General features: G+C 41.7%; 1 protein-coding gene across 9 annotated transcripts; it reads left to right on the top strand.

Moving 5' to 3' along the window:
* The first annotated feature begins 1526 nt into the window (after window positions 1–1526).
* Window positions 1527–23875, top strand: MEAF6 (MYST/Esa1 associated factor 6). 9 transcript variants are annotated; one of them, XR_004974060.1, is made up of 10 exons: window positions 1527–1683; window positions 2786–2901; window positions 6744–6831; window positions 6979–7024; window positions 7237–7269; window positions 16931–17120; window positions 20867–20896; window positions 21002–21059; window positions 21676–21709; window positions 22206–23875. XR_004974060.1 is itself a non-coding variant. In XM_036349810.1 (9 exons), the coding sequence occupies exons 1-9, from the start codon at window positions 1594–1596 to the stop codon at window positions 22212–22214; spliced, it is 627 nt and encodes a 208-aa protein (XP_036205703.1). In that variant the 5' UTR covers window positions 1527–1593; the 3' UTR covers window positions 22215–23875. The 9 variants fall into 9 exon arrangements, 7 of the variants coding, with proteins under 7 accessions (XP_036205703.1, XP_036205702.1, XP_036205707.1 ...); XR_004974061.1 differs by lacking the exon at window positions 20867–20896; XM_036349810.1 differs by lacking the exon at window positions 21002–21059 and having other exon boundaries at window positions 16940–17120.
* The last annotated feature ends 711 nt before the right edge of the window (window positions 23876–24586 follow it).

The following is a 24586-nucleotide window of genomic DNA, read 5'->3' as shown; positions in this document are numbered from 1 at the left end:
GAGAAGAGGGTGAGTGTGACTTCTGGATTCTGATAATGAGGGACTAAGTTATTTTTGAAAACACATTTGATCTAAAGGCAAACCATATTTGATACTAGCAAATCAGACCTTACTCTAGGTTGCATGAGATAGAAGTCAAAACCCACATACAATGGGTAGCATAGTAGATGTTTCCTATGAAAAGCTGGCATGCCAAAGGGCTGTAATTTTCAGAATAAAAGAGTGCATCAGAAATAGAATCCTCCCAGGTATTTGTAGCCTGGGAGCTCAGGAAACATCAAGCCTTGAACTCCATTTAAGATGACCTTGTACTATTAGTGCCTTCAGGTATCTGACAGAAATAGATGAAATTACTCTTTGGAGGGACTTTTTAATTCCCCTCCAGTTATTTCCAAAATTTCCCCAAATGATACAATTTTCTTTTTTTAAAAAAGCACACAATAAAAGACCCTGTAGTCTAAAAATCACCTGAACTCATTGTGAAATCTTTCCTGCACAAAGTCAAGAATCACACACACTACTGCTGGCCCTAGGCAGACCCGAACAGGGCCAGGTCCCCTTTCCAGTAACAATGGAAGGGAGGGAGAGAGGGAGGGAGGAAGGAAGTAAGGAAGGGAGGGAGGGAGGGAGGAAGGAAGGAAGGAAGGGAGGGAAGGAGGGAGGGAGGGAGGAAAAAAAGGAAGGAAAGGAGGGAGGGAGGGAGGAGGGAAGGCAGGAAAGGAGGGAGGGAAGGAAGGAAAGGAGGGAGGGGAGGGGAAGGGGGGGGGGGGAAATATCCTACCTAGATTCATGATAGTGAAATTTGCAGAACCCTGGAAAGTGGAGAGAGCTGAGGCTGGAGAAGTAAGCAGGGGCAAAGTTAAGGAGACTGGACTTAATGTTAAAAGCTAACACTTAGGTAGTGTTATTATAGTACTTGCCAAGCCGGGGCAGACATGAAGTGATTTACTCCTCACAGCAATTGTATTATTTACTACCTCCGTTTTACAGATGAGGAAGTTGAGACAAGTGAAATTTGGCTACTTGCCCAAGGTGGCACAGGTATCAGTGGTAGAGGTAGGATTTTGCACAAGGTACTTCTGGCTCTTTTGAAAAACTATACATACATTTCTTAGTACTTGTCTCTGTAAAGGACGATGGGAAGCCAGGGGCATGACACGACATTTGTTTCCCCAAATCAAATGATCCTGGCATCGCTGTGGACCATGGACTAAATGCGGCTAGGTGTAGAAACAAGTCTGTTGGAATAATATGCTAACGATAGGGCGGGAGGTGGCCCACAAAAACAAACGGATTTGCGAGCTCCCCCGGAGGCCGGCCAGGGTGCAGGATTAAGGTGTGAAGGAGGGTGAGGATACGAAGGCTTCCGAGTGTGTCCTCACGCTGTTTGCGGCGCCTGTGAAGGTAAACCGTCCACCAGGGGCGGAGCTGCCTGTACCCAGACCAGAGAGCCCCACCGCCGGGTCCCCAGTCTGGGCGCGCGCGGCTCCGGAAACCGCGCGCGCAGGCGCAGTGCGGCGCGGGGCGCCCCCTGGCGGCGGCGTGCAGGGACCGCCCCCAGCCCGGCGCCGCCGCTGCCCGCCTCGGCCCAACATGGCGATGCACAACAAGGCAGCGCCACCGCAGATCCCGGACACCCGGCGGGAGCTGGCGGAGCTCGTGAAGCGGAAGCAGGAGCTGGCGGTGAGGGGCTACCACCCGGGGAGCCCGAGTGGGGACCCCGCGCCGGCCCCCGCCTCCAGGCGCCAGCCCCGCCGCGCCAGGCCGTTAGTTCGCGGGCGCTGCGCGGCGCTCCGGAGCCGGCGGCCTGAGGCAGGGCTGCGCCTTCGCGGCCCGCCGGCGCCTGGGCTTCCCGGCTGTGAGGGAGCGGGGCCAGAGGCGGGGGCGCGGAGCCGGGGAGCGGCGGGGGCCTGGAGGAAGGATGGCGCGGGGCGCCGGGGGCTGGTGTGTGGGAGCCGAAGAGGCGGGTGCCCGTGCGCCTTGGCGGGCGGCGAGGGCGGGCGTGCCGGCAGGCTGAGCAGATTGGTCCGGGCTTGCTGGTGGGTTTGGCAGGGTGGGGTAGGAGGCGGCGGCGGTGGGGGGACGCGGTCACCCACCCTGGCCTTCGGAGGGTGGAGGGACGGGTGTCCCCCTGGGCACCAGCGGACCCATTGAATGGCATTGCTGATGGGCAGGGATGCGACGGGTGTGGGAACGTCTGCAAGGTGTCGGGCGAGGGGAGCGGACTCCGCCTGGGGACGAGGAATTGTGCGGTGCACCCAGCGTCCCGTGCACCCTGGCGGCTAAATCCTACCTGTCCTACCCCCGAGTCCTGGCCGGGCACCTTGAGGCGGGTCGCACCTGAAGCTGTCCTCCCAGGTTTCCATGGCAACTGGCTAGCCAGTGCTTGGCGGCCTCTGCGGGGAGGGGAGCGGGTTGCTGGCGCTGGAGGCTGCTCACCCTCCCCTCCCGCCAGCAGCGCCTTTCATGCAAGGAGCGGCGTCTGCACGGGCCGGGCTGCTTCACAGTGGGGTCTCCGTGAACCCTGGGGAGTAGATCCAGAATGTCGCATGTGCATACATTTTTCACGGGACAGGCTCTGCTTCCTTCTGTCGCACAGGGATCTGAGAGGACAGTTCTAGGCTGTCGCAGTCCGCCTGCTCCTCCCCGTGCCACCCATCTCTCCGCAGGGGTGGGTTAGAGTGTTTGTGCCCGAGTTTATAAATCGAATAGCAAGATTGCAGTGTGTCAGACCTAATTTTGCACTTACAAGCCATTATCCATTCTCTTGCTTTTCACCTCGCAGGAAACGCTGGCAAACTTGGAGAGACAGATCTATGCTTTCGAAGGAAGCTACCTAGAAGACACCCAGATGTATGGCAATATCATTCGTGGCTGGGATAGGTATCTGACCAACCAAAAGTGAGTGCCAGAAGCCGGTGGTGTTTGTATGGTGACCTACTAATACTGGTTTTGAAGACTGTGTACATTTTTGGTGGCAGCTTTGTAGGCAGGGGGTGTGATACGTGGTAGTGTGGAAAGGGGTTTGGGCTTGAACTGGGATTCTGGTTCAGCCTCACTGAGTAATCCTAGACAAATCCTACGCCTGTCTAATAGGGGAGTCCTGCCTGTGGCACAGGGTGTGTGAGGCTTAAGTGAAACACAGCATGTAATACCTTACACAGCAGCGTTCTGTTAGTGTTTTCTACGTTTTTTTAGAAAATATATATTTTATTGATTTTTTATAGAGAGGAAGGGAGAGGGACAGCAGAGAGTTAGAAACATCGATGGGAAAGAAATATCGATCAGCTGCCTCCTGCACACTCCCTGCCAGGGATGTGCCTGCAACCCAGGCACATGCCCTTGACTGGGATCGAATCTGGGACCCCCGAGTCCGCAGGCCGATGCTCTATCCACTGAGCCAAACCAGTCAGGGCGTTTTCTACGTTTTAATCAGTCATGAGTCCCACCCTCTAGACATATGTACCAACTGTACCATGATTTATCTAGTAATAGTATTCTCAAAAACTTTCTAAACTTTGAACTTTTTTAAATATTCAGAGAAATTGAAAGAGCCCTCACTGGCCTATATGGCTTAGTTGGTTGGAGCATATCAAAAGGTGCCAGGTTTGAGCCCTGGGTACGAGTCCTGGCCAATGTTGCTCAGTAGTTAGAGTGTCAGCCTGCCCACTGAAGAGTTGAGGGTTCAATTCCTGTTCAAAGGCGCGTCCCTGGGTTGCAGATTCAGACCCCGTCCCAGTCAGGCACATGCGTGAAGCAACCAATCTATGTGTCTCTCTCACATTGATCTCTCTCTCTCTCTCTCTCTCTTTCAACCCCCCCCCCCCTTTCTTTTCCCTCCCTTCCTCTGTCTCTAAAAAATCAATGGAAAAAATATCCTGAGTGAGGGATTAATAACAACAAGGTGCTCAGTTGATTCCTGATCAGGGCATGTATCGAGGTTTCAGGTTCGATCCCCGGTTGGGGACTTGCAGGAGACAGCCAATCAATGATTCTCTCTCATCATTGATGTTTCTATCTATTTCTCACTCTCCCTTCCTTTCTGAAATCAATAGAAATAGGTTTAAAATATATATATATATATATATATATATATATATTTTTTTTTTTTTTTAAAGTTAGAAGCAGATGTCATGACACATTATCCCTAAATATGTCAGCAGTTATCTCCTAAAAATAAGAACATTTTTTTACCTAGCCACAATTATGCCGAGAGAATTAGCACTACATTGATAATATCATCTAATATATGGTTTTTATTCAAATTTCCCTAATTGTCCTCAACATGTTTTGCTACCTTATTTGATCCAGTCAGAGTTTTCCATTGCGTTTGGCTATGATATCTCTTTAGTCTCATAATTTAGGAGAGCTTCCCACCCTTTTTGGTGGTGAAGTTGTGTATGACATTGTCTTGTAGAATGTCCCAATTCCAGATTTTTCTTTTGCCACCTCATGAGAGGTCCGTTACACATTTTTTGCAGAAATGTTGCATTAGTGATTTGTGTACCTCTCGTTGTTTACCTCTATTTCATCAGGAGGCACATAATGTCAGATTGTCCCATTATTGGTACTGTGATTTCTCCATTGTAAAGTTTTTCTTCTCTTTGTAATTAACCATGTAAATTTGGAGTTCATGCTTTTAGATAGTAGTAATATACTGCATCCCCCTCATTTTTATTCAGTTGTTTTAGTCTACATTATTGATTCCTGTCTGAACCAGTTATTATATGGAGGTTACAGAATGGTGATTCTAATTTTACTATTGCTTTTACATTTATTACTGGTATTCTGAAAGAAGAACCTTCCCTTTTTATCTTCATTCCCTTTTTTTAAAATAGGTTTTTATTAATTTCAGAGAGGAAGGGAGGAAAGAGAGATAGAAGCATCAATGGTGAGAGAGAATCATTGATTGGCTGCTTCATGCATACCCCACACTGGGAATTGAGCCCATAACCCAGGCATGTGCCCTGACCAGGAATCGAACTGTGACCTCCTGGTTCATAGGTCAATGCTTAACCACTGAGTAACACCAGCCAGGCTATCTTCATTCCCTTTCATCCTTTTTATCTCTGTCTCTTTTGTATCACTATAGACTTATGGATTTTTTAAAAAATTACTGTTGGTCCTGGCTGGTGTGGCTCAGTGGTTGAGTGTTGACCTATGGACCAGGAGGTCAAGGTTTGATCCCTGGTCAGGGCACATATTCTGGTTGCTGGCTAGATCCCCAGTGGGGGGCGTGCAGGGGGGAGCCTATCAATGATTCTCTTTCATCATTGATGTTTCTATCTCTCTCTCCCTTCTTCTCTGAAATCAATAAAAATATATTTTTTAAAAAGATAACAAATATTTATTTAAAAAATTAATGTTGGGATCTAGCCCTGTCACTTTTTTATTACAGAGGTTTATTTTTTAGTATAAAATAATTTATTGAAACATATACAGAGAAATGCACAAATCATAAATACATAGATAGCTCAGTGATTTTTCACAAAGCCAACACATTCATCATTTTTTTTTTTAAATCCTCAGCTGAGGTTATATTTATTGATTTTAGAGAGAGGAAGGGAGAGAGAGAGAGAGAGAAACATTGATGTGAAAGAGAAACATCAATCATTTGCCTCCTGTATGCACCCAAACTGGAGATCAAACTTGCAACGTAGGTGTGTGTTCTGACCAGAAATCGAACCACAACCTGTTGGTGTATGAGATGATGCTTCAACCAACTGAGCCACCGGCCAGGGCCAGAGCTCCCGTCATTCTTTTTGATGCTTAGTTTATCCCAAACATGGCCAGAAGGAGCCTCCTTAAGCTGATTTCCTTTGTCCTTTTGACATGATCCTGTTAGTTTGAGTACCTTGTTTCTGTCTGTCACCTTTTCCTTTTCTTGTCCTCGACCAGTGGTTCTCAACTTTCCTAATGCCGTGACCTTTTAATATAGTTCCTCATGTTGTGGTGACCCCCAATTTCATTGTTACAAATTGAACATAATTAAAGCATAGTGATTAATCACAAAACAATATGTAATTATATATGTGTTTTCCGATGGTCTTAGGCGACCCCTGTGAAAGAGTCATTCGACCCCCAAAGGGATCGTGACCCACAGGTTGAGAACCGCTGTCCTAGACCATTTTTCCAAGGAATCCTGTTTTTTTTCTTTAAAATTTTAAGATTTAAGTTTATTTAACAGACACTTCATATCACTAGTCTATTCTAGTTGTTTTTAAAATCATTAAAATATATACAGATTAAAATGAAAATGATTATGAACCAACTAACAGTGTCATGTACCACTGTGGAACACATTCCATACATTGGAAAACATTGTTGTCTATCTGCATAGTCATTCGGCATAAAGGTTGTTTTGGTCAATCCAAGTGGGGTGGAAGTAATAAAAAAAAAAGGATCCCTGGCCAGTTTGGCTCAGTGGATAGTGGCCTGTGGACTGGAGGGTCCTGGGTTCAATTCTGGTCAAGGGCACATGCCTCAGGTGAGTGTGGGAGGCAACCAATTGGTGTGTCTCTCTCATACCGATGTTTCTCTCTCTTTGTCTCTCTCCCTCTCTTCCACTCTCTAAAAAGAAAAAAAAAAATCAATGGAAAAATATCCTCGGGTGACAATTAACAAAAATAAAAAATAGAATAAACATAAAAACAAAGAAGTTCATTATATTTTCCCTGGGACATCCTCAGCTTGAGCCATAGACAAAGCTTGGTACTCATGATGAATCCTTGTGTGTGTTTTAGAAACTCCAATAGCAAAAACGATCGAAGGAACCGGAAGTTTAAGGAAGCTGAGCGGCTCTTCAGTAAATCTTCAGTTACGTCAGCAGCTGTAAGTGAGATGGGGGGTCTTTATGTGGCCCATTATTGAGGAAAACCTCAGTTGCACTTTTGTGAGTTTTCTTTTTCCCTTCTGTCTGTGAGTGCTCTCCTGAAGTCTGTGATAATTTTTCTTGTAACTAGTGTTTTTTTCTTTTAGGCAGTAAGTGCATTGGCAGGAGTTCAGGACCAGCTCATTGAAAAGAGTAAGTTTATTTTTCTACTTTTTTATTAGTTTATTTTAAAGCTACTATAGTTCCTGTCTTTAACACCTATCCAGCGGTATATCTGAAGATTGCATCTCTTACACTCTTGTGTCTTCTTTCTAGAAGTTAATAACCTCTTGTGTATCTTTAATCTTGTCTTTCTTATGAGAAAGAAATGACCATGTCCTTCCTTCCTGCCTCTTGTATCACAGGAAGGTTGATGTTAGCTGCTCAAAGACAGAAAGGTATGTCTTCACTCCTGATAAGTCTTAGGAAATTTTTTCTAAGTTTAAAAAAGCTCTTATCATGGAAAATTTCAGACATATCAAATAAATCCCCATACCCAAATTAATACTTTTTAAGAAATTTGATCTTTCAAACAGAATGTACCTTTGTGTTCTTAAATATAAAATGGAGCCCGAGTTGATTTTGTTCAGTGGATAGAGCATTGGCCTGCGGACCGAAGGGTCCCGGGTTTGATTTTGGTCAAGGGCACATACTGGTTGCAGGCTCGATCCCTGGCCCTGGTTGGGGCACATGTGGGAGGCAACCAATCAATGTGATATTGATGTTTCTCTCTCTCCCCCCCTCCCTTCCAGTTTCTTTAAAAATCAATGAAAAAAAAATCCTGGGGTGAGGGCTAACAAAAATAAATGAATGAATGAATGAATGAAATGGAGAATAGAGCAATTGTGGCACTCTCTGTAATGAGCCATATAGTGCAGTTCTGTTCTAATTTCTAGTGATGGCATATATACCTGTACATTGATCTTTCTGAGTTAGACTCTGTGTAGCTGTATTGAATGTTCTCCCTGTGCACTGGCTCACTTTGAAATACAACCTACTTTTTGTATCGTGGCTTTGGCATATCTTGTGGGATCCAGTTCTTTTGTTTGCATTGGGGCAGTGGTTTGAGGAGAAGAGATTTTGGTGGCTTGGGAATTAGAACTACTCAGTGACTTCAATTTTATCTCTGTGTACAGATTTCTAAATTTTTAACTCTATCCTTAACCCCTTTAGTGATACATTTCTAGAAACTTCTAGAAAATGTCTTCTGTACATTTCCATTCAGATATTCAAGCCCAAAGATTTTGTCTAAAACTGAGCCATTCTATTTCCTTCAAAATGTGTCTGCCCAATTTTTGTTATAGTATTTCTGTTCTTCATCATTCAAAAATTTGTAGGCATCTTTACTGATTTTTACCAACCTAATTAATTGTGCCAATTTTTTTTTCTTTTGCTATGACTGTAAGATAAATCTTGTTTCCTTTTTAAAAAAAAATATTTTTGTTACTTTCAGAGGGGAAGAGAGAGGGAGAGAGAGATAGGAACATCAGTGATCAGAGAATCATTGATCGGTTTCCTCCTGCACTGCCCCCACTGGGGATTCGGCCTACAACCCTGGCATATGCCCTGACCAAGAATCGAACCGCCATCTCCTGGTTCATAAGTTATGGTTCAATTCCCGGTCAGGGCATATGCCAGTGAGCCATGCAGGCCCGGTAAATCTTGTTTCTTTTCAATTAATGCCACTTGGAGAATGTAGAGCCATTTCACCTGCTTTGTAGAGTAATGAGGCTGGTTAAGGAACTTTGTGGATCTCACTCTTACAAGTCCAGATGGAATGATGTCTGACTCCTCAGTTTTCATAAGAGCCTTTTACCCTGCCCCTTGCTTAGTGGATAGTTTAGTATATGCTCTGCACCTAATTGCTCATACAGAGCACCTACACCTTGGTACTAGTCAGGAAAAGACTCTTAAAGCCACTCCTATCAGAAGCTTACCCGAGAATGTGCTTATGTATGAAAGCTTTTCTGAAGCATATGCAGACCATCCATTCCCCTAAGATCTTCCTCCTAGTTTGAGCCTCCATATTGGTATTCCTTGGTTTTCCCTATGAAGTTGCATTTGGTCTTGTAAAATGTGTCTCTCTTTATTGTAAGAGGATGTGGCAAATGCTGTTAATCATCATTCTAATTATCCTTTTTTTAGAAATAGTTATTTTCCCTGAGGGCCTTGTTGTTTTTTACTGAAAATCCTGTAATTGACTGTTTCCCTCTTTGTATTGGTGCTAAAATGCTTAAAGCCAAATTTGTGGTGTCCCTTTAGAAAGCAGATAGGGATTTATAGCATGCATTTGGGGACTGAATCTTAGTACTGCATCCAGCTTACTTTCCTCTTCTATTCTTCTTTGCTTATCTCATTTTAAATTTATTTTATTGGATTACATTATATGAATCTTGGCAAGCTGCCTGGGATTTTTTTTTTAATAAAGCAGAGAATTACACAAATACTGGAGTTCATTAATTTAAATGGTCAGAGCCCTTTTAAAGTAATTCTATTGCATTTTATCTCACCACCTCCACCATTACCACTTCCCACTGCTATTTGTAAGATTTTATTTTTGTCTTGATTTTCTATAGTTAACTGCAATGTGTCTAAGTATGAATTTTTTTCTATTTATCTGGCTTGGGTTTCACTAGACTTGCTGAAACTGTGTTTGGTATTTTTATCAGTCCTGGAACATTCCCAGCTGTTATCTTTTCAGATACTCTATTTGTTTCATGCTTTCTCTCTTCTCCTTCTGGTACTGTGGTTAAATGTATATTAACCCTTGTCATTTTAACCTTCATGTCTTTTATTATCTCTTCTGTACCTTAGATCTTTTTGTCTCTGTGCTGCATTATGATAATTTTTTTCTGACCTACCCATTTCTAATTCTCTTTTCAATTAAATCTGATTTGCTGTTCCCTTGATTTTAAATCTTAATACAATTTTATTTCCATAAATTCTACTTAATTATTTTAAAAATCTGGTATGTAATTTTCCAATAGCTTTCTTTGCATTTATTTTCAAATGTGTGTTTTATGCTAAAGTGTAGTACGTGTAGTTATTCTGCAGTCTGTATTTAACTTCAGTTTCTGAAATCCTTAATGACCTATTTTTGTTTATTTCTACTAGTCATTACCCATGAAACCTAATTTCTCTGTGTGCTCGGTTATCTTTGTGTATTCATTATTATTAAAAGTATTCATCGCCCTAGCCGGTTTGGCTCAGTGGATAGAGCATTGGCCTGCAGACCTACGGGTGCCTGTTTCGATCCCGGCCAAGGCATGTACCTTGGTTGCGGGCTTCTCCCCAGTCCGGGCCCTGGTTGTGGCATGTGCAGGAGGCAACCAATGTGCTTCTCTCACATCAGTATTTCTTCTGTCTTTTCCTGTCGCTTCCACTCTCTATAAAAATGAATGGAAAAATATCCTCGGGTGAGGATTGAAAAGAAAAACCGTCCTTATAGACCCTGGTCAATGTTGCTCAGTTGGTTGGGCATCATCGCGTGTACCAAAGGTCTCAGGTTCAATTTCTGGTCGGGGCACATCCCAGGTTTCAAGCTCGATCCCCAGTCGGGGGCATGAAGGAGGCAGTCCATCAATGTTTCTCTCTCATCAGTATTTCTGTCTCTCTCCCTCTCCCTTCTTCTCTCTCTAAAATCAATAAAAACGTATTTTAAAAGAAAATATTCATAGAGTAATTTGAGGGCAAGGATAAAGACGCTGTCTTCCAGAGAAGACTGAATGTTTGCTTCTGTTAGGTGCTCAGACCTCTTTAGACCAAGTTCAAGGCTTGAGTGTGCCTAAGTGACTCAAGTGATTCAAACTAAGCTTTAATTCCACGAGAGGAAGGAATGGTCTATGTTGCCTCTATATATTTTCCTTTGTAGAAAATCTCTCCACTATCTCAAAATTTCTATATAACAAACCTTGTGGAATGATGTCTCAGTTTTTGATCTTTAGTGGCAGTGAAATGAACATTCTTTTAGAATTCTAAGTTGCATATATCCTTAGATCTCAAGGATTTTAGAGTTTTACACTTTTTAAAAAATATATATTTCTTATTGATTTTAGAGAGGAAGGGAGAGAGAGAGAGAAACACCAGTGATGAGAGAGAATAATTTATCAGCTGCCTCCTGCACACCCCACACTGGGGATCGAACCTGCAACCTGGGCATGTGCCCAGACTGGGAATCGAACCGTGACCTCCTGGTTCATAGGTCGAATCTCAACCACTGAGCTACGCTGGCCGGGTGACTTTTACACTTTTGGTATTTTATTTTCAAACCGTTTTGGAAAATTTCCTCAGAAATGTATTGCTTTCTGCTTCCTTTGGCTTCAGATGTGCTCAAAGTAGAATAATACAGTGGGTTAGCATCGTCCCTAAAGGGGAGTTTTATGCATATTAGTGAATCATAGTATATATATTTTTGAAAGAATAAGAGAAAAACAAAACAGGTAGGTTTTATCCAGTTTCCTTTAAAGGGTCTGCACAGCCCTGGCCTGTTTGGCTTGGTGGATAGAGCATCAGCCTGGGGACTGAAGGGTCTTGGATTTGGTTTTGATCAAGGGCATGTACCTCAGTAGCAGGCTAGACCCCCATCCCTGATCAGGGCGTGTGTGTGTGTGTGTGTGTGTGTGTGTGTGTGTGTGTAAGGCAACCAATCGATGTGTCTCTCTCACATTGATGTTTCTCTGGGTCTCTCCCCCTCCATTCCATTCTTTCTAAAAATCAATGCAAAAATATCCTCAGGTGAGGATTAACAAAAATAAAAGTAATAAAAATAAAATAAAATACTTAATAAAAAAGTAAAAATAAAGGATCAGCACAGTCTCTACTGTTTTTTTCTTTGACTCTTCTGGAGCTTTCAATAGCCAGATCTCTCCTCAGCATTGACTTTGCCCTGTGGGTAAGTATACGCCTGCAGGAAGCTTTGTTCCTGGTCCCTTCCTTTCCACCTTTAGCTGTTTGTGCTGCTCAGAAGTTACTGCCTTGACACTCTTTATTAGCTGTTCCGTTCTTTTATTTATTATTATTATTATTATGATTATTATGATTATTATTTTTGCAGTGCTTAGCTTTTTATTTATTTATTTATTTTTAATTATTAAATCTTTATTGTTCAGATTATTACATTTGTTCCTCTTTTTCCCCCCCATAACTCCCCTCCACCCAGTTCCCTCCCCACCCTCCGCCCTTGCTCCCCACCCACTGTCCTCATTCATAAGTGCGCAATTTTTGTCCAGTCTCTTCCCGCATCCCCCATACCCCTTCCCCACCCCAAGAATAGTCAGTCCATTCCCTTTCTATACCCCTGATTCTGTTATAATCACCAGTTCATTCTGTTCATCAGATTATTTATTCACTTGATTTTTAGATTCACTTGTTGATAGATGTGTATTTGTTGTTCATAATTTGTATCTTTACCTTTTTCTTCTTCTTCCTCTTCTTAAAGGATACCTTTCAGCATTTCGTATAATACTGGTTTGGTGGTGATCAAGTCCTTTAGCTTTTCCTTATCTGTGAAGCTCTTTATCTGACCTTCAATTCTGAATGATAGCTTTGCTGGATAAAGTAATCTTGGTTGTAGGTTCTTGGCATTCATCACTTTGAATATTTCTTGCCACTCCCTTCTGGCCTGCATAGTTTCTGTTGAGAAATCAGCTGACAGTCGTATGGGTACTCCCTTGTAGGTAACTGAATTTCTTTCTCTTGCTGCTTTTAAGATTCTCTCTTTGTCTTTTGTTCTTGGCATTTTAATTATGATGTGTCTTGGTGTGGTCCTCTTTGGATTCCTTTTGTTTGGGGTTCTCTGCGCTTCCTGGACTTGTAAGTCTCTTTCTTTCACCAGGTAGGGGAAGTTTTCTGTCATTATTTCTTCAAATAGGTTTTCAATATCTTGCTCTCTTTCTTCTTCTGGCACCCCTATAATTCAGATGTTGGGACAGCTTCAAGAGGCTGTGTAAGAGGCTCCTTACACTATCTTCGTATTTTTGGATTCTTTTTTCATTTTGCTTTTCTGGTTGGGTGTTTTTTGCTTCTTCGTATTTCAAATCTCTGACTTGATTCTTGTGATCCTCTGGTCTGCTGTTGGAACTCTGTATAATATTCTTTATTTCAGTCAGTGTATGCTTAATTTCTAGTTGGTCCTTGTTGATAACCTCGAGGGTCTCACTAGATTTCTTAGGGTCTCATTAAATTTATCAGCGGTTTCTAGAAAATTCTTGAAAAACCTTATAAGTGTGGTTTTGAACTCTATATCCAGTAGTTTGCTTTCCTCCATTTCTGTCATTTGTGACCTGTTTCTTTGTCTCTGCATTTTTTATGCTTCCCTGTGTTGATAGAGTGGCTTTCTGTGCTCTGTGTCCTATAGGGCCCAGTGGCTCAGCCTCCCCAATTACCTGAGGTGGACACTCTTGGTGCACCCCTTTGTGGGCTTTGTGCACAGTCTTGTTGTAATTAAGCCTTGATTGTTGTAGGTATCACTGGGAGGAATTGACCTCCAGGCCAATTGGCTGTGAGAATTAGCTATGTCTGCAGTGGGAGAACTTCTGTGCTGGAGACACCCTTCTGGGGCAAGACTTGCTTCATTAGGATTTGGTGCTCACTGAGTCTGCCCCCGAGTGTGTCCTCTATGGATCTGAGGAGTTGTAATCTGGATGATCCCACTCTGACCACTGGGTACACTGGCTCATGGATCTAAGGAGGTGCTAATTTAGCCTCTGCCTGAGGCTACCCAGCAGGAGCTATGGAGAGATCTGCAGATTCCTCTTCTTTTTTGGGGGGTTTGGAGGTGCCCAGATGAGGCCCAGCTGTGAAGCAGTGCAAGCTGCTGTGGGCCCTGGGCCTTCTTTTGGAAGTTCTGGGTCTCTCTGACCCAGCTGCAGTTTGTTAGGTAATTTTCAGATTGCAAAGGGCCAGGGCATTCATACGCAAAAGTGTCTGTGCACAGCTTGGGTGGGGCGGAGTTTCAGGGAATCAACAGGGTGGAGCAAACAGCTATGACTGATCCTCAGTCCTATCCTAAGAGGCCCAGGGTCTCAGTGTCCCGGTAATTGCTGCAAGCACCTCTGAGAGAAAACCGCCCTCGAGTTCCGACTGATGCCAGACAGTCCAGTTTCTCCCCATATGAGTCTGGGTCCTCAGAGACTTGCCTGGAACTGGAGTTCAGAGCAATTGGGAGCTTGAGACTCCCTCCCGATTGAAAAAGACAACCGTGTCCTCAGTTGCCAGCCCTTTCCACGTGCGCCTCTGTACCTCTGCACTTCCGCACCTCCTCTGAGTCTCAGTGTGCTTTTCTCTTTCCTTCTAGTTGTAGAATTTCCACTCAGCCAGCCTTCCTGTGGTTCTGGATGATGTCCGTTTTGTCTTTTAGTTGTATTTTTGAAGTGGTTGTGCGAGGCAGCAATTTCCGGTGTTTACCTATGCCGCCATCTTGGTCTCCTCCTGTTCCTTTCTTTTAATAAGTAGAGTGTCTCATTTGTAGATTTATTAAACTTAATCAGAATCTGATGTTCTGTGCTCTAAAAATGAGTTGCTCACTTTTATGTAATAAACAAACTTAACGTGTGTTTCTGTGGTGGCAGCAGCATGCGGTTGACTGACTCACTGCTGCACTTTGAGATGTTGTCACTCAGCCCTTTTGTCATCATTCCTCTTCTGCTTCCCTGAGCCAATGAAGAAAATTATTCTTACTTTTTATTTTATTTATTTATTTTTATCCTCACTGAGGAGTGAGGATGTTTTTTCCATTGATATTTAGAGAGAGTGGAAGGGAGGGGGTGTGGAGGGAGGTAAGGAAGGAAAAAGAGAGAAACATCAATATGAGAGAGACACATCGATTGGTTGCCTCCTGCACCCACCCTGACTCAGGGTGGGGGGTCGAACCTGCTACCCAGGTATGGGCCTTTGATCAGATCAGGGTCGGGAATTGAACCCGAGATCTTTGGTGGGCAGGCCGGTGCTCTAACCACTGAACATGCTGTTCAGAGCTCACTTTAATGGTGTTTAGTTCCCTGGTTCCAGTTCCTCTTATAAACTACTTCTAGACTAATAACCCTAAAACATGGATTTAGACAGAACTTCATAAATATTCATTGTTGGATGTCACTTCTCTGTTTGGAGATTCTGTTTTTAAAAAAATATTTTTTTGTTGTTGATAGTATTACAGATATCTTCCATTTTCCCCCCTTTATCTTTTCCCCCCAGCCCCTCCACTCTCCCCAGGTCTTCACCACTCTATTGCATGCTTGTAGATCTCACAGATACTGAGATTGAACACTTACTGTGTTCTAGACACCAAGTAAACACTGTACTTGCATTATCTCATTTTGTCTTTAAAACTTCTCCTTGAATATAGGGAACGTTGTGGTAGCTCAGGGTCTAGCCTAATGCCTTGTCCATAGGAGATACTGAACACATGAAAGAAAGAATTCTTACTTTACAAATGGGGAAACAGGCTTAGAAAGGTTAAACTACAAGTCAGTTCTCTTAACCAGCACCTCCCCAAAATGAAATCCTTTACTTAGTCTGACATATGAGTCCTCTTAACCTGCCACTCCATTTCACCTCTCATTTCTCAAGCTCTCTGTTTAAATGACGTTGTTTGATTCATTTGTCCCAAATATACCTTGTGTTTTCTCATCTCTACACTTTTGCTTGTGCTATTTTTTTTTTAACTTATTTTGGCTTCTCCTTTTTCAAGGTCCAGTTAAAGTCTACCCCTTCAGTGAAGCTTTTCTTGAGGAATTCACTCTTTCTTCTCTGACTGATGATACTTAATATCTATATCAGGACTTTGGAGCATGGGTTACTGCCTGGCATGTTACCTTCTTCGTTCATAGGGCTTTGATTTACACTGTTTTGTATGCACTTGTGTGCTTACCTTACAGAATATGACCAACTTACCCATTTACTCAGTACTCCCAGAGCATCTGGCCCACAATGAATAAATGTTCGTTTTGTTCATCAGTGTCTTTTAATTGAATTGCTTGTCAAATTTAAAAGGGCCAGGTTGGTCAATTATACCCTTGTTGAAAATCAGTTGGTCATAAATGTTAAGGGTTTGTATCTGGCCTCTGAATTCTCTTCCCTGGTTTCTGTATGTCTGTTCTTATGCCAGTACCACATACTTTTGGTTGGGTACGTTTTGGTGTTCTTTTGCTAAGTTTTCTATGAAATCTGTTTTTCTGATCTGTGGAAGGGCCAGATTGATCAATATACTTTTTCTAGCTTTATAGTTCTAGAGCTCCCTCTTCTGGTTGCTTTCATGAAGTGATCAAAAATAGTATTTCATGATTTCTGAGATCTGGTTCTGTTTCTCTTTTGCCTTTTGGGAACCATCTCTTTTACTTCTTGTGTCCATGTGCTACTCAATGTAAAATCTCTTCCCAGCAGTTTGTAATACAAAGACATCAAAAGTGAGCAAAGTGAAAACCTTCGCCCGCCCATCCTTTTCTATTAAGAGTTTCAAGAAATTCCTTTTAGAAAAAAGTATACATTTACCAAAATATATGTAATATTTTATATAAATCATTATCTTGCATAATATATTGAAGGGATGTAAAGTTGGGAATGTGTCAGCTGAAGAGTATTATTGCTATTTTAAAAAATAATACTCAAGATTTCTCAGAGTAATTTAGGTAGTGGGACTCTTCTCATGGGCCTCTTTTCTTGACAGAAAGACAGGATTTCTGGATGGTTTAGGGAAGGAATCAGGGCTGGCTATAGGAAGTTTTTCCAAGGTCATTCGTCACCTCCTTGAATAATTCTTAATCCCATTAATATATTCTATGTTTACAGAACCTTTATGCAGTGAGGCTACCCTGCCTGTGCCCCCATCTCCCAGCTGTCCTTAGATCTGCCTCTGGTTACACAGTTTCTGATTACATGTCAGGAATGCTGGTAACTTTGAAGCTTTGATTGCATATATCTTCTTGTTAGTTAGACGGTATGATCAATGAGTATAGGAATATAGTCTTTTTTATATATTAGTGCTCAAAAAAATCTTTCCTGACTGACGGACAGATTGCCCGAGTACTGATGGTTCTTCTGGGGATTTGTGTTTCTTCCCTCAAGGGGAACCAGGAAGTGGGACGGAAAGCGATACTTCTCCAGACTTCCACAATCAGGAAAATGAGCCCACCCAGGAGGACCCTGAGGATCTGGACGGATCTGTGCAGGGAGTGAAACCCCAGAAGGCTGCTTCCACTTCCTCAGGGAGCCATCACAGCAGCCATAAAAAACGAAAGAATAAAAACCGACACAGGTCAGTGGTAGGGACCACCTCCCACCTCCCACCCTCATATGTCCCCACTCCCCACCAGCCCCCACCTGCCCACAGCTTCCATGACCATTGTTGTGAAGGGATTTTACTAGAATGAAAAGTCTTCAGGATTGGTTTAGTTCTTCTGTGCTGTTGGGAAGAAGTTCCATTGGTACAAATGAAACAGAATGAATTTTTCTCTGTCTAGGGGAGGAATTAGTGGGCTTTAGCATAACCACGTAGGAGGACAGCATTCTCACCATTTCTAATGTAGAATAATTTTGTTCCATAAAATATTTGTTTAATATAACAAATTTGGAATCCTTTTAGAAGTGGGAAAAAAGGGATCTAGAAACAGAGTCTGTGTAATAGTATTTGAAAAATACCGCTAGTCCATGTTGGGAAGCTGCTTTGTTCTTAATCCCAATCCCTGCCTACTCTTGTTTCCTGGTGAATGGAGGGAACCAATCTGATGTGTCTTTTTTCTTTTTAAATATGAGTTTTTTTTATTGCATGCGATTCTCTGTTTTTATGTACCTCTGCAATATGCTGATTCCAGATATCAGAGGAAGAGTATAAAGTCTGTAAGATATGAGAGTGCCTCCCAGGTAACGTTTGTCCACTGTGTTTTTTTGCAGTGCGTAATGAGATAGGAATGGCATCAGTGGACAGAGAGGTCAGGTATCACCAGAGAGGATTTAGTGTTCACTCTGTGTGGGGTTTGTATGATAATACGGGCCTGTTAACTCAGGTAATTGGAAATTATACAGCTGCATTCAGAGAGGTTACAGTTTCTAGAGTGAGGAATCCTGCCCTAGCCTCAAGACCTTCTCTGGGAGGCATGGAAACCAGTTCTTTACAGGCAGGCTTTTGTCCTGCTTCTCTTGGGAGCCTGCTTGCTGAGGAGATGAAAGGAGGCATGCAAGGGATGGATGGGGTTCCCTGTCCTCCAGTTTGCTTCTGGGTTGGGTTGTTTTACAAACCTGTAGGATTTTCCTTCATGCACCCAGGCATTACATTGTTAGCTCTGTGGATGTGGCACACAGGGATAATATAAAATTAACTCTAACTGGTTTAAGCCTCCTTGGAATCTTCATTTTTTTTTAGAGTTTTTGTTGTCGATGTGGTGGTGGTTTTGAGACTGCAGAAAAAGTATTTCCTCCAAATATAGACTAAGGACTGTTAGCTTAGCATTTTTCTGCAAACCACAGATCACCATGCCAATCTCATAAATGTAGTAAGAAATAGCAAAAATTACATATCTTTTCATTTTTGTAAGGCTACGTGTTTGATCACTGTGATAGGACTCATCCTAGCTTATCACAAATAGTAGCAGAGAACCATACTCTTAAAAATATTTTTTTAAAGTGTCAAGAAAAATTAGCCCTGACCGGTTTGGCTCAGTGGATAGAGCGTCGGCCTGCGGACTGAAGGGTCCCAGGTTCGATTCCGGTCAAGGGCATGTCCTTGGTTGCGGGCATCCCCCCAGTAGGGGGTGTGCAGGAGGCAGCTGATCGATGTTTCTCTCTCATCGATGTTTCTAATTCTCTATCCCTCTCCCTCCCTCTCTGTAAAAAATCAATAAAATATATTAAAAAAGAAAAAGAAAAATTAAATGTTATACTCTCTTGTTGCTTTTACTAAAATTTACTCCAGTGTCATTTTAAAGAAATAATACTTTTCCAATTTCAGTGTCTAGAGTCGGGGGAAAATTCCATGAAGGTTTGTTACTGATACCAATAGACACTCTAGACAGCTATGGTTTATTTCAGGTAATACTTCATTTCCCTCAGTGGCATGATCAGCTGGTGATAAAATGGAATTAGAACTTGAATCTGATTTTCTTCTTGCAGGTTTGTAGTAGATTTCCATAGGAACTATACTTCTTCCTACCCTTTTCTCCTGGCCCTAAAAGCTAACTCCTTCCAGAAAAATAACTAGGATTTATAAAGATCTTTGATGTTAGTTATTGTTCACAAATAGTGCTTTCTGTTTGGAAAGCAGGATCCTTTGACCATTTCCCTGGTTTAATCTGGCTGGGCTTCTCCATTGGACTTAGATACTCGCCTGCCCCAAGGGAGCAGAGTGGAGCTATTTACCTTCTTCCTCGGGAAAACAGATTGACTGTGCCTGACTGGCAGCTCAGTGGCCAGTGAAGGTTCTCAGATTCCTGCCGTCTGTAGTCAGGAAATGTGTGGCCCAAACCCCTCACCTCTGACTGAAGTCTTTCTTAGTGGGTCTGACAGAGTGGGATGGCGGGAGGGAGCACTTAGTACATATTGTAAGTCTGCACCCAGTGTAGTACTTGTTTCTTCTCCAACCTGCCACACACCGCATGTATTCAGATAAAGTCAATAGTCAATTATTTCAGCAAATGTCTGAGTACCTACTATGTGCTGGGCACTGTTTAGTGGTGAGTGAAGCAAAGTGGAAATAAATAAGTTACTTTAGCAAAAAAGGAATAACTTTTGAATTTGTCCTCCAGGAATATGAAAATTTATCAAATAACATTTAATATTCATAAATTATCTGAATGATAAGTTTCAGTATATTTAAAGAAAACAGTTGAAATAATAACTTACAGCTGCTCTTTTAGGTTTTTATTACTATACTAAACTCGAGAATTTCTCTAGATTTGTGAGGTTTTCATTAAGTAGGTACAGTCTATTTTGTGAATAAAAGTAAATGAGGCTGGAAGGAAAATTTTTAATAGTTCCTGGTTTGTACACTTTTTGTATACTCCTTCCCAAATGTCTTGAGTGAAACTGTTGCATAAGGGGTATTGACATTAAGCGTTCTTCCAGCTTCACTCTTGCAAACATTGGTTAGGAGGAAAAGATAGCCATTTTGCATATTGTTTTACCACCTATCTATAGTCTGAAAGGTTGGAGCCAGCAGGGTTGGTGTCATACTCTGCATTTTGTTTGCTTTGGAGGCCTGCCCACACCATGGTTATCAGGGATGGCCCCGGATTACTTTCTCTTCATACTACTCCCATCCGGATCCCTGAGGCTTGGGTGCTTGTGGGTGTCAACTTTTCTTTGTTTTCATAGGGGTGCTGCAGACTTTGGTGTCCCATAACTGTAGCCCTGACATAAACAGTTAACTGCCATCACCAATGCAGGCTCTGCAGTTTCTGGAACAAGACTCACCTATCACTGAAGTTCCTTCATTCGACCCCTGGCTTCTAAAATGAATGCTGTAGAAAAGGAGTACCATGTTCCCTGGGCATGCTTAGAACATATAACTTGTTCAGAACATATAACTTGAGTTAAAAGTTGCAGAATGTTTTCTTTTAAAAAAATGTATGATGTTTTTATCTTTTGTTTTAGTGCAAGTGTATTTTGCTGAGTTGTTAGTATTGTCTTCAAAGCACCTTTCATTATATGACTAATCCCTTCTTTTTCTATATCTTCTAATGTCCTAATTATACTTGTCATTACAATTAAATATTTTCCAAGTTCTAACTCTGAATCTGGCAGCTAATAGAAGGCCTGCAGGTATCTATCTAGTTTTCTAATGAAATAACTTTTTCTTTCATAGTCTGTTCTCCCGATATGAAAACCATTGAGGGAAGGGAATCTCCCAACCACAAAATCTTTGGTGCTTTCATGTTTGCAACTTTATGGCTTAAGATTCTTAAAGCTGATTTTGTTTCTATAAATCTTGCTAGGGTGGCTAATCAACTAATTTATTCAACTAGTATATTAATTTCTATTGCTTTCTTCCTTTCAAATGCTGCCCCTCAGCCCGTCTGGCATGTTTGATTATGACTTTGAGTAAGTTTGATTTGAATTAGTATTTGTGCTGTGTTGTTTAGTGTGTAGAGACCAATATGCCTTTTTGAGACCTTTCTAACCCATAGTTTATCTGTTTAATTGTAGGTATGTATATTAGGTTAGGCTGGGAAGTTTTTTTTAAAAACAGAAAAACGTGATGGAGGTAACATTTTATTTAATAACTTCAGCAAAATTAAGTAAACTTCACTTTTATGCATTTTAATTGCTTTTAAAATAGATAACTCACTTTAATTCATATTTAAATTGATTTTCTGGCTTTGCTTCATAAGGAGATTAATAGTTTAAGATCTTGATATTTTGCTTTGGAAAGATTTAAAAATTGAAATTTGTTCAATTTCTTTTGTGTTTCATGTCTGGAAGTACAAACTGCTAGTCTCTTTCCTATTCTTAATCACGTGTCTCAGTGATTATCAGTGATAGAGTTACAAAGCTAACACAGTAACATAGAGCATGCCCTCTTAATCAGTCTCTTTAACGTGTAATTTTGGAATAACTTAAAAATTATATGGCTTTCATAACTGCTGTATATTTCTTTTTGAGTCATCTAAGTTTGCCTTGTGGCAGGAGTATCTGCTCATTTTTAAAATACTTGCTTAATAATATCTGGATAAACAACTAAATATGACATAGCCTAATGAAGAATGTGGATTTTACTTAACCAAATAGTCTTTGTTATAGCTTGTGCCCTATGCAGTAGCTGATTCTTGGACTCTTTTTCTGTAAATTGAAATGCAAATATCTTTATCTTTCTTATACAGGATTGATCTGAAGTTAAACAAAAAACCACGAGCTGTAAGTATCAGTCAGACCATCTCAAAGAGGCTGGCAGTGTTGTTGATTATTAGGAAAATGATTAGAAAAATGTCCTCAGAGCTTGAGCGTCCCCAATCTGGGGTCACAACTGTAATTTAAAAATCTGGGGTGTCTATATATATATATATATATATATTCTTCAACTTTTAGGTGTTACTTACTTTTTTTTATATTGGAGAGAGAGGAGTCGCACATTTTTACTGTGATTAAATAATGAATTGTTAATATTAGCTTTTTTTTTTTCTGACTGGTGAGCTCAGGATGTGTAATAATTAGGACAGAATTGGTTTTTCAGTCCCTTTGTGGATTCAGAAGACATGTCATTTTCAGGGGTGAAATATTATTGTCCATTACATTTGAAATAGAATTTTGGCTGCCTCTGAACGATAACCTAGCTGAGTTGGAGATTTTTTTCTTTTAGGTTCAAACCAATGCTCTGCTGAGAATGAATTGGGCCTTTGTTTTTCCTCTTTAGGACTATTAGAAGACGCATTAATGCAGCAGCTTCCAGGCTGTAGAGCCCTGCTTCCCTCCTCCGGCCTCACAAAGATAAACATCCCTTGCCTGAGTGCGTGGCCATCCACCTCTGCTTTCCCAGACCTGGTGCCTGTGACTCTGAGTCGCTTGTTCTGAAATGTGGTGACAAGTCATTTCTGTAAGACCACATCGGATCATTTACTTTGTGTCATTCTTAGTAACAGAACTGCAGGAAGACCAAGACCTGGTTGTAATCCCAGCAAGTTGCTAACTGAATCCCTTCTTGGAACGAATATCTCTCCCTAACCTGGCCGGCACCAGCTTCATCTGTGAGAGCCACTGAGAAATGGCCTGTGCTTTTATTTTACGCTGAAAGTAGAGCACTGATCACATTTCATGGGAGGCTGTAAATACCTGTCATTTTCTTATTTTGTTTGTGTTTCATTATTTTTCTATTGTTGTTTTTACCATCTTATTTCTTTTGGGGCTTTTTGTAATGACTTTGTACAGCTCATACCTTCCGGCTGGCATATCTAATAATCTGTTTCACGGAGTTGCCAATGTTCTTAAACTGAAAGTGACCTGGTTTACCATAAACAAAATGGGGAACTTGGCTCTTCGGTTTTTCACAGGGGAAAGTTAAAGAGTGTTTATTTAATAATTACTTATCTTAACTCTTTCTGAGTTGGGAGTAGTTTCATGTTCAAGGAATAGGAAAAGCTGAAAAACATAAGTTTAAATCAGTCCTTTTAAAAATATTTTTATTCTTTTTGTATAAATAAAAATCCACAGGATTTGACTTCTCATGCTTTACTTTTAAACTTGAGATTTTTTTTCACTTATTTATTCATATCATGCCTTATGGAAATTTCTTTTTCCACCTTTTCTCTCTTTGCTGGTATTTGTCTGATTAAATAGTGCTTGAAAAATCACTAAGGCATATGAAAAGGCTCAAAATTGTACTCAAAGCTGATACCACACAGAGTTCTTGAGCAGAGTGAGAGATAGGATCAACAAAAGCCAGTATCGCCCAACAGATCCCCCTTCTCAGGGGGGTGATGAGCCCAGGAACTTGCTGATCATCGTTACTGGTCGTTGTTGCCCGTGGAGCAGTTGTGATCTACCTTGGCTGCACATTGGAATCACCTGGGAAGCTTAAAAAAATACTCATGCCTGGGTCTCACCCCAGAGATTCTGGGCCAGGGGTCTGGAATGGGGATCTCTCTTCTGAGAGTCCCTGGGTTCTGATAGGAAGCCAATTAAGAACCACTGTGTTAGACGGGATGATGCGACTTAAATCCTGTGTTGTGAATCAGTCTAAGCAGGGATGAGACTTGGGGGCCTCCCCTTCCCTTGGACTGTATTTAGTCATAGTCCTTTACTTATGCCTATATCTTTGTTAGAAAAAATATGTTCCATTTGTGATCATATTGGTAGAGCTGAATGTGGGTGATGCTGATTATCAGAACAATTCTACTTTGTCGGATGTACAAAAGCTTTCACTCTTGTTCTCAATAAACCTTTCTTTCCTTTTTTTTTTTTTTTTTTTTTTTTGACCCTGTGGCTATTTAGATGTCTTTGGCTATGTCTTTGGTAGCAGAACTCTAATGTCAGGGTATTTAAGGAAATAGTTTCTTATATGTAGATTGTTCCTTTAAAAAAAAAAAAGAAAAACTAAAAACAGTGGAAACCAATATCCTTTGTCAGTTTGTCTCCTTTCCGGGAGGGGGGGAAAGGGTACCTACAGTTTCCTTAACTCTGAGGAAAACACCTGGCAAACCTGCAAACATTTCTCAGTTTGACATTTGCTGGAGGTGTGCTAGGACTGCTCTTCGAAAGGCATATGATTTCAAAGCATAGCTATGTACACATGAACACCCATGTGCATATATGATCGTAGGATCAGGCTGCCTTCTCTGTGAGGTTTAATCATTGATTTGGGGAACCTCCCAGTTCTGTAAGTTGTCCAGGCATACTGGAGCTTTTCAAGTCCTGAAAGATTGGTCCCCTACAGTGGGGTGGTTTAGAAAAAGGCACCAAAGGATACTGTCTGCCATGCTTATGATACTTGTAACCTGGATTATAAACAGTTTGCTTGACTTTAAAAGAAGATAAAGCGCCCTAACCGGTTTGGCTCAGCCGATAGAGCTGCGGACTGAAGGGTCCCAGGTTCGATTCCGGTCAAGGGCATGTACCTTGGTTGCGGGCACATCCCCCGTAGGAGGTGTGCAGGAGGCAGCTAATCGATGTTTCTCTCTCATTGACGTTTCTAACTCTCTCTCCCTCTCCCTTCCTCTCTGTAAAATATTAAAAAAAAAAAAAAAAAGATAAGGTAATGATTGATAAGTCTTGCTCAAAAGTGCTAACACGGAGGGACGC

Source organism: Myotis myotis, unplaced genomic scaffold (assembly GCF_014108235.1).
Source record: "Myotis myotis isolate mMyoMyo1 unplaced genomic scaffold, mMyoMyo1.p scaffold_m19_p_2, whole genome shotgun sequence".
Lineage (NCBI taxonomy): Eukaryota > Metazoa > Chordata > Mammalia > Chiroptera > Vespertilionidae > Myotis > Myotis myotis.
The sequence above is the reverse complement of the archived record's forward strand: the minus strand, read 5'-3'. Positions and strand labels throughout refer to the sequence as shown.